Genomic DNA, 9943 nt, shown 5'->3' on the forward strand with positions numbered 1-9943 from the left:
GGAATAGCTCACCAATGGTTTAAAGATTACCTGGTTTTCCACAGAAAAAAAACGAGTTTTGGTTTTGTTTTTTATATTTAAATACATTTTGTTTTTATTAAATCGAAGAAAATTGTATTCCCTCAAATCTAAATAAACAATTTTACATTTTTCATGTATTATAATAGTAAAAATTAAATAAAAACTAGTAACTAAAAATAAAAAAATTTCAAAAGTGGAACAAAGTAGAATAAAGGAAACAAATACGTCGAATAATAATTAGCCAAGCATAAAAAACAACATTTCACATTACAGCAATTGACTTGGTATAAAAAAAAAAATCGGCTCAAAAACTGTACTTAAAACTGATCTAAGCATTGCCGATAGCCGGCGAATACCTACAAACGAAAATACAATTGAATGTCTTTATAGTTTTGCTTGCAGCGCTCAATGCTAAAAAAAAATAGTGTGAAGTAGGCTAAAAATGTAGCTTATTAATATAAGGATATATCAATGAACTAGAGGAACACGCCTCATACATTCCTAACTGGCTTCATTTTACAATAGATATATAAATACACAGATAGTAGAAGAGCGTTACATATAAAAAGCATTATTTTAGCAAACGAAAAAAAAACAATTCAACAATTTTTTTTTTTAACATTTTCATAAAATGAGTACACACTTTTAATTAACGGTTCGAGAGAGAACGAGAGAGAGAGAGAGGAAGGAATTGTTATACTATAATTTACATAGTTAAAATAGTACATTATATGCTAAGAGTATTTTTTGCGACTTTATTTCTTCATTGAAATTTCTCTCTTTCTCTCTTACGGTCCTCTTTAAACATGTTTCCGCTGTCTCTTACAATAGTGCATAATATTAAATTTTTTCTTTTTTTTTTTAACATCGTAAAGACATGAACACAAAAGCGGCAACTGGATATCGGGAGCAGGATTGGAATTAGGAACAGGATATACTCGGTACGTCGGCGTTAGGATAAGGATTCCGGATGTTTGAGGATTGACGATCGATTGCCGTAAGGATGTGGAAACCATTTGTGTTGGACAGGATTGCGATAAGGATGCGGGAGTTATCACTGCACTAGGATGCTGGTAAGGAAGTGAAACAGCTGCCAAATACGCTTGCACGATCGGTAGCAGGAACACGTACACAACTATCGAAATGCTTTCAACAGCATTTGTATTGACGGTTGAGCAAAAAGAAACAAGCGTATTTCGGGTGTACAGGATGGGACGGGACGGGAACAGGAACAGGAACGGGAACAGGAACGGGAACAGGAACGGGAACGGAACGTTGGTGGCTGTCGTGTTGTTGACGTTGTTTTTTTATGTATATAAAATTTTTAACGGACGACGTTGATTTCATTCATGTATATCCTCAGATATCTTGTTAATGTCATCCTTGATTTGAATAAAATTTCTTGCATGATTTATATGGAGATGACAATTTTTTTTATTCGTATCGTCGTCGTTCTGTTCGTTATGTTAACGTCACTGTGTCGTTTTAGTCTTTCTTTTCCACTTCGACCACTGTTTCGGTTGGCGTTTCGATCTTCTCACTCTTCTCGATTTTAACTTCTTCCTGCGCCGCCGATTCGCCAACCTTGGCTGCTGTCGACGTCACCGGCGTCGCTGCCGCCTCAACAAGGTCACTTTTATTGTTATCTCCTTTTACCGCTGTTTTCGTCTCTTTTTCTGCGCTCTTACTCACTTCCTTTTCATCGTCCTTCTCTACCGCCTTTAACGCTTCGATATCTAATGCTTCCGTCGCTTTCGCCACAAGCGTCTCCTTTTCACTATCATCGCTCGATTTCGCACTAGCAGCACTCTCTTTCTCACCCACGTCCGTTGCCGTTGCATTCAGTCCTTCCGTTGCGTCAATGTCACGTTTCTTATGGAACTTATCTGGTATGTTCTGTGTACAGGAGCATGGGCACATGCACTGATCTTTGCGTGCGCCACCCGTAATCTGGCTGAAGCTGAACGGTATGGGCGCCGGCTGCACACCCAATGGGAAGGGATCGACATTTTGTTGTTGATATCTGTCATTCGCGTGTATGGCATTGTTGTTGTCGCATTGCTCATAAGCCGATTGTGGCAAAATAATTACCGGCATGAATGCTATAATTGCACCTTTGGGTATATTTTCCGGTGCATAGGATGCTGCATAACCGGGCGCTTGTGGAAAGACTGGTAATTGTTGTAACAGTGACATTGCGTTGGTTATACCACCAAAGCTGGCTTGACCGCCTGCAATTGTTGTGGTTTGGAACTGTTGTTGATGACTAAATTGATTACTATTCGACGCCGGTTTACCAAAGGAAGTGGTTGTGGTTTGTTGTTGTTTGGATGAATGTATTCTATCTGCTTCGCAGGAACACTGTCGTTCGTTATTCAGTTCTGTTGGTGGAAAAGTGGGGCGTGGCGTTTGGTAGTTGGTATTCGTATTGGTCACAACATTTCGCTCCGGTTGTCGATTGGTCTCGTATTTGGTGGTCACTTTTTCAACAACTTTCTGACCGGTCTGATAACCGGGCACTCGGCCGTCGTTTATTGTAGTAGTGATTTTTTCGACTACTTTATCGTTAACTTTCTGTCCATTATAGAAACCGGGAATTTGTCCAAATGTATTTGTACCAGTCGTTGTGGTAGTTATTTTCTGACCAATTTGGTATCCCGGAGTTTGGCTGACGCTACCAGAGCCACCGCCTCCAATGTTGCTGTTGAACTTCTGTCCCGTGTTTGTGTATGTATTCTTATTGGTATCAAAAGTGCTTGTTGTTGTTGTTACCTTTTCCACCGTCTTTTGGTTTTGTTGCTGGTACGCGTTCGTGTCAAAGTTTTGTCCGTATTTATTGCCGTTGTTTGTATTTGTATTTGTCGTAGTTGTTGTAGTTATAGTCTTGTGCGGTTGTTGCTTCTCAACCGAGCTTTGCTGTCGGTTGAAAGTATCCGTTAAAGGTCCGCGATTCGGTGGTAAGTATTTATTGGTTTGTTGATAAGATGTTGGCGGATTATTCGTATTCGTATTGGTATTCGTGTTGGTCGTAGTAGTGGTGGTGGTGGTGGTGGTGAGTTTTTTGGGAGGAGAGGGGGGAGAAGAAGGAGGAATATAGGTTAATGGAGTTTTAACATTATTGCTATTATTATTAAATTGTGTATTAGTATTAGTATTGGTGCTAGTAGTGGTTGTGGTGACCTTCTTTTGTGCATAATCATTATTGTTACCATAATTTGGCACAAAAGATGTAGTGGTGGTTTGTGTGGTTTTCGTGGGTATCTCACCACCTTCTACAACTAATGATGATGATTTAAATGGTTGCGTTATTTTACCAGTTTTCGAGACAGGTGGCAAGTAGCCGGGTGTATTCTTATTCGAATCCCTTGGATCACTTGGTGCGCCAGGTCTCAATGGTTGGTATGGTGATTGTGGTCCGGGTTGGCCTGGACGATCGGGTCCTGGTGGTCCTGGTGGTCCTGGTGGGCCGGGACGTGTTGGGCCGTATGGTCCTGCTACGCCTGGGCGAGATGGGCCTGGTGGTCCAGGTGGACCGCCTGGACCGGGACGTGTGGGTCCGGGTGGACCGCCTGGACCGCCTGGACCGGGACGTGTGGGTCCGGGTGGGCCTGGTGGTCCGGGTGGGCCGCCTGGGCCGGGACGAGTTGGGCCGGGTGGACCGGGTGGGCCGAATGGTCCCTTAGGGCCGGGTCCAGTAGGGCCGAATGGTCCTAATTTTATAGAAAATAAAAGGGAAATTAGTAAACATAATTTAGTTAAACTAAGAACATAAATGCTTGAATCGTTTTTGCAATCGATTCACTTTAACCACCTGGTGGTCCTGGTGGACCAGGTGGGCCGGGTGGTCCCTTTGGGCCGCCAGGTCCCTTCGGACCGCCGGGTCCCTTAGGTCCGCCTGGGCCGCCTGGTCCGACACCGCCGCCATCGCCTCTGCCGCCAACGCCGCCAAAGCCGCCGTTACCGCCGAAGCCGCCGTCGGGTCCCTCTATATGCACATATGGTGGAGCTGGTGGACCAGTTGGACCTTCAATGTGAACATATTTTCCCGAATTGTCCGGGACATATTGACCTTCTTTAATACCTATAGCGAGCGCAGAAGAGATTGCGTCGAGGAGAGAGAGAGGGAGAGACGGGTGGCGAATTAGGAAAATTTCATGAAAGCGTAAAGCAAAGTTAACTCACCTTTATAACGACCATCAAAACCTTCATAATTACCATTTTCTGTAGAAAGGAATAGAGAAATTTTGTGGAAAAAAAATAAAATATTAGTGATGTGCACAAATTGTTGTGAATAAGAGGTGTAAATATTGCTGAGAGCACTACGACAAAGTAATACTACATACATATAGGCATGTAAGGTACTAGTATACGATTTAGAAAAGACAAAACTACAACTAAAGCTACGAAGTTCGTTTGGAGTACGACAAATCATACTTCTACTTATTACCTACCTAAATGAACTAATTGCATTATTGTTTATAAATAACTCAATTTAAATTTGGTTTTTTTAATTTTTCACTATTTCTTACTTTTATTTTATTTTATTTTTTTCTATTCTACTTTATTAGTGTTAGCAACTACAAGCTGTAAGCGCCTGCTACCGTTAAAGCTCAAAAAAAGTTTAAATATCCATTTAAATTATGTTTTTAGTGAAACGTGTATGCATGTGTGTGTATGTATGTGTGTGTTTTCTTTTTTTTCAAATTTAACTTGGTTAGTCAACACTACTATACATTTACAGAGCTACAGACATTAAATGAAAAGCTTAAAAATAATTAATAATAAATCAGCACACACAGTACTTCATATGTGTTCGTATGTATGTGTGTATGTATGTAAAACAAGTTCATCATGTCCCGTTATCTCGTTGCAGCAGTATGGACATGCAAAATTGTCTGCTCAGACTATAAGTTTGAAGCGGTTTAAATAAGTATTTAATAGGATTAATTTAGGCAAAAGGATGAAAGCCATTTCCCGTTAACAAGCAGGCGTTGGTGAGTGTGTGAGTAGACTCATAGGTATGCATGTATGAATGTAATATGTGCTTGTATGTATGAGCATTTGATGCATGTATTTGTGCTTTTTGTAAATGAAAAGTGCAATTTTTTATTTCATGTGAAAAACTATCCGAAAATTTTTGATTCATTTGATGCATGTGGCGTTTGAGTGTGTGGTACCGAAATTGAGATATTGTGGCATTCCTCTCGGCTGGTTGGCTGGATGAATTTCCTGCTTTTCATGTGGCCAAATTTTTTTTTATTTTTTATTTTTTATTTTTTTGAGAAACACCGGGCCAATAGATGCTGTTGTTGTTTTTTGTGGTATTTTAAAGCTGATTGATGGTGGAGAATTTTTTTGCATGCGCGCTTCAGTGCTCGATTAAAGGAAAAGCGCAAAGTTCTGTGTGGCCGTATAATTCTCTTCAACTTTTAATTTTTTATAATTTATATATCAGAAAAAAAATTTATTTTGTGCCTCCAAAAAGTCATGTGAATGGTAAAATGACGGCGGCATCGAATTGAAAATGGGAAAAAAAATATTTTTTTTTTCAAACATATGTATGCGAATAGCCTTAAATGCATAATTATGTGTGCATGTGCTGTTAAAAGAAAAAACTCGTTCTTTGTTGATTTAACGCAGAGTAGGTAAGGCCTGTTGTGCCTATAACATATACTTCTTCTTTTTTATTGGCGCTATGACAGCCTAAGCGATTTTGGCCGAGCCCAAAGCAGCACGCCAGTCGTTTCACAAAACTCATTAAATTAACTCGGTTACTAATTTTTATTATTTCAAGTTCAGTTACCGATTTTTCAAAAAAAAAAAAAAACTACATATAACTTTAACGATTTGCGCTTAATGAGTGTGCACTAGTAAATATACACATACATAACAATTTAAGTAGTGTGCGTGTGTGTTTTCATTGCCATGTATGTAAAAATATATAAAATAAATAGTTACATATGTTTTTTTTTGTTTTTTTGATATGTATGTAGTAGACGAGTATATATGTGTATATATATATTGTGCTATGCATGTGTTTGTGTGCTGGTGCGCTTATGCAAAAAATAAACTCGCATTAAATACCTCCCGCATTATCGCAAAAAATCATTTAATAAAAAAATAAGTAAAAAAAAATCAACACAAAATATTATTATGCCTTAAGTAAACGTAAAAGCTCTTAAAGCTAACCTAAAGCTTAGTAAGCTTATACTGAGTGAAAGGTACAGAGAGAGAGAGAGAGAGAGAGAGAGAGAAACATTGAAAACGAACACTGAGAAGATGTGCATTATTAAAGAAGAACGCGTATATGCCAATCGATACTTTACTGCTGCTTAATATATTTTTCTATTTAACAATTAAAGCTTTCATAAAAATGTGAAAGCTAACCACATGCACAGCACAGCATGATTTTCAAAATGATTCATGAGAATCCGTTTGAATTGCTTTTTAAACTTAAAAAGTAAAATCATATATTTGCTTAGCTTTCGCCGAAAGCACAAAAAAGCTCGCAAAAACAGACTTTTTACAAAAAGCTACAGTTTTTAGCTATTTTTATATACACAAAACAAATTCAACGCTGTGAAAGCAGCAGAAACATGATTACGCATATAGCCTTCCCCTATCTCGCCTATCCTTACCTATCCTTCTTCTACTTCAACCTATACTTATAACCAGTACAAATTTATAGCCTACTTTTCCCTATTTCTTGCTTCACAGCTTTGATAGTTTCATACTTGTGCAAGCTAACCTGCTCCATCCGGACCCCCAGGAGAGCCGGTGTGTACGTATGCCAATGCACCCGGCCCTCCTGGGCCGCCCGGACCTACTCCTCCAAGCGGTCCGGGCCTGTAAGCTCCTCCTCTATCGCCATCTCCGCTGCCAGCGGCTCCACCGCCGCTTCCTCTGCCTCCATTATCGTTGCCTCTGCCATCAGCGCCTGCGCCTCCACCTAAGCCCGACGATCCGCTGGAATATTGGCCACCTAAGTTCGACGATCCGCCAGTATATTGGCCACCTGAAATCGATGATCCGCTAGGATATTGGCCACCTGAACTCGATGATCCGCTGGGATATTTACCATCTGAACTCGACGATCCGCTAGGATATTTACCATCTGAACTCGACGAACCACTAGGATATTTACTACCTGAGCTCGACGTACCGCTAGGATATTGGCCACCTGAGCCCGACGATCCGCTAGGATATTGGCTACCTGAGCCCGATGATCCGCTAGGATATTGGCCACCTGAGCCCGATGATCCACTAGGATATTGGCCGCCTCCATATTTGTCACTGTTTCCGCCGCTATATGGTGCATTTCCACCATTATTCTGGCCGTTCTCGCCATTGTATTGGCCACTTCCACTATCATATGGTTCGATACCAGCAATATTTGGGCCGGTGGCAGGAATATTTGGACCGCTGCCGCTATTATATTGTCCATTACCACCATAATATTTACCGTCGCCATTATCACCAGGATAAGGACCATTGGTGCCGGGTCGCACAGTGGCCACAACATGCGCTGAAGGTGCTGGTATGCGCTCACGATCGGCATAACGTGATGGACTGAGTATGGCTGAACCTTTTTGTACGCCTGCTGCGTTAGAAAGTGAGAAGCCTGGCGTAAAACCACTGGGCTTACTCTTCTGCAATAGGGAGTAGTAGGTAAGGGAAGTGGTATAGAGTTGTGATAAAAATGAAAACAAAATCTCTCAATCGAACGTACATCACCGAAATGTAATACTGGAAATTCTGGTCGTGCGCCACCCTCGAACTTGCCGCAGCCTATGGGGAAGTATAGCTCATCCCATTGCAAAATCACACCATGGCCCCCCTCGCCATACACCGGATACACCTCGACCGGTTTCTTTGGTTCAACGGTACGATAACCGTGTGTATCGGCAACATAATGTGTTGCACGTAATACGTGATTGGGATCAACGTAACCATAACAACCATAGGTAACGCCGTCGGGACCGCGGGTCTCGTGATGAAAGTTGCCCGTCTTACCGATATCATAGCCATAACGGTAAGCATCTTAGGAGTGCCAAAGGTGAGTATGTTGTTGTGGTTTTGTTTATTTTTTTTGCGTGGTGGGATTTCACAAAAACGGATTGTGGTGGAACGGATGTTGTTTTTGGGGTTGTAGTGGTTGTTAAGGTAATAAATAAGGGTTTTTAAATTTGGTAAGGTAAAAATTTACATTCAGTTGAAAATTACATAAAATGCTTGTTGCTTTGTATTAAAATATATTGCGATTTTATAGCAAAATTTTAGAATATTGATGTACAATTTTTTTTTATTTTTTTGGTTTGCTCTCGATCATTTTAACATTGGCAATTCCTTTCGTTCCTTACATGAAATATTCCTAAATATGTATGTGCAACTTGAAATGATTTTTACCTGAATAGTCTTTTTTTTTTAATGCGCAGCTATTCAAAAAATCGAATTTCCAAAAACAAAAAAAAAAATATTATAATAAATAACGCTGGCCTTTGGTTTAGAATCTGTAAGTCAGCGTTTAATACATTTCGGAGCCACACTAGTACGAGTGAATGCAGTGAATAGGATGACAAGGTATGGATGCGGATGTGGATGTGGATATGGCTATGGGAGAGGGAATTATGGATGTAAGGGTATTGGGGAAAGGGACGGTGACATTTATTTACTTTTGTAGGTTGATAGAGCTTAACAAAAAATCATTTTTATGTGAAAGCTTACATTACATTCATGAAAGCTTAAAAAACCTCTCATCATTTTAGTTAACAGTGGGAAAGCTTCGAAGTTTTCATCAAAGAAAGTATCTTTTTTCTAATTAAAACTTAAATTCTTTTTCCGAAAGCTTAAGAAAGCGCTCGTAATTTATGGTATGACTGTAAAATTCTTCTAGGTAATCATCCAATCAGAGTTTTTGTTATCAGGAGAGCTTACAACATTTTCATGAAAGCTGCAAAAAGCTCTCGTTGTTCGAGGTGGGAGCATGAAAGCTTCGAAGCTTCCAACAACAAAAGTTTCTTTTTTTTCGTGAATACTCAAATAATTTACGTGAAAGCTTAAAAAAGCTCGCGCCATTTGTGTTATGAGTGTGAAAGCTTCGAAGTTTTTATTGCCAAAAAAAAATAAAAATTGTGAAAGCTAAAACTTTTTTTCAGCAATGCTTAAAAAATTTGTCTTTGTTTGAAGTATGTAAGTGAAAGCTCTGAAAGTTCGAAAAAAAACTTTAGGTATGTGAAAGCTTTAGAGCGTTAATCGCTATAAAACCAGCTAAAATTGTCTAGAAGAGAACTTGAAGGATGTGAATATTTTGAACATTTTGAAAGCTTTCGAGGAAAGTATTATGTTTTAGGTTTCTTTACGCTTTTTTAGAGCTTTGTCATAACTCTGTATTCCAGCGCGAAATGCTGTAAATATTTTTCAACTTACTTGATTTAAAGAGATTAAGTTAATGATTAGGTGAAGTTTTTTATAAGCAAAACCAAACAATTGTCCTCTACTACAAACGAAATTCAATATACTATTTTACATATATGCATAAATCAATAATGGTGTGATGTAGTGGACAAGTGGAGGGAAATGGAGTGGAGCAGCGTGGATTTGATTTGAATTGAGTTGAGTCGAGTTGGTGTGGTGTGTGTCGGTACGAAAATATTTACAATTTGAGACGAGTTTGGTTGACGAATTTTGTTTATTTCGATATATTACTAAATAAATGTAGATAGATATATTTGATATTTTTTGTGTGCGTTTGGGCTTTGTTGGTTTTAACTACGTTTACGCATACTTCTTGATTATATATTTAGCGTTTTAGTAAAAAGCTACAACAAAATTAACAAGGTAAATGGAAAATATGTATGTATGCAAATTTGTTTATCGCTTGAGTAGTTTATAATTTAACTAACGGATTGTCTTGAAGTATTTA

General features: G+C 39.2%; 1 protein-coding gene across 1 annotated transcript in view; it reads right to left on the reverse strand.

Annotated features, from left to right (window-relative positions):
• Positions 1-873: 873 nt before the first annotated feature.
• The window catches only part of LOC118746384 (mucin-19), a gene marked incomplete at its 5' end in the record, with an annotated part of 10260 nt that continues 1190 nt past the window's right edge, over positions 874-9943 (reverse strand). The window contains 5 exons of the mRNA XM_036480239.1: positions 874-3731; positions 3833-4102; positions 4204-4242; positions 6770-7670; positions 7751-8061. Of these exons, the coding sequence (XP_036336132.1) occupies positions 1507-3731; positions 3833-4102; positions 4204-4242; positions 6770-7670; positions 7751-8061 (3746 nt within the window). The remainder of the gene's footprint in view (positions 3732-3832; positions 4103-4203; positions 4243-6769; positions 7671-7750; positions 8062-9943) is intronic.

Source organism: Rhagoletis pomonella, unplaced genomic scaffold (genome assembly GCF_013731165.1).
Source record: "Rhagoletis pomonella isolate Grant_MI unplaced genomic scaffold, Rhpom_1.0 Rhpom_scaffold_00010, whole genome shotgun sequence".
Lineage (NCBI taxonomy): Eukaryota > Metazoa > Arthropoda > Insecta > Diptera > Tephritidae > Rhagoletis > Rhagoletis pomonella.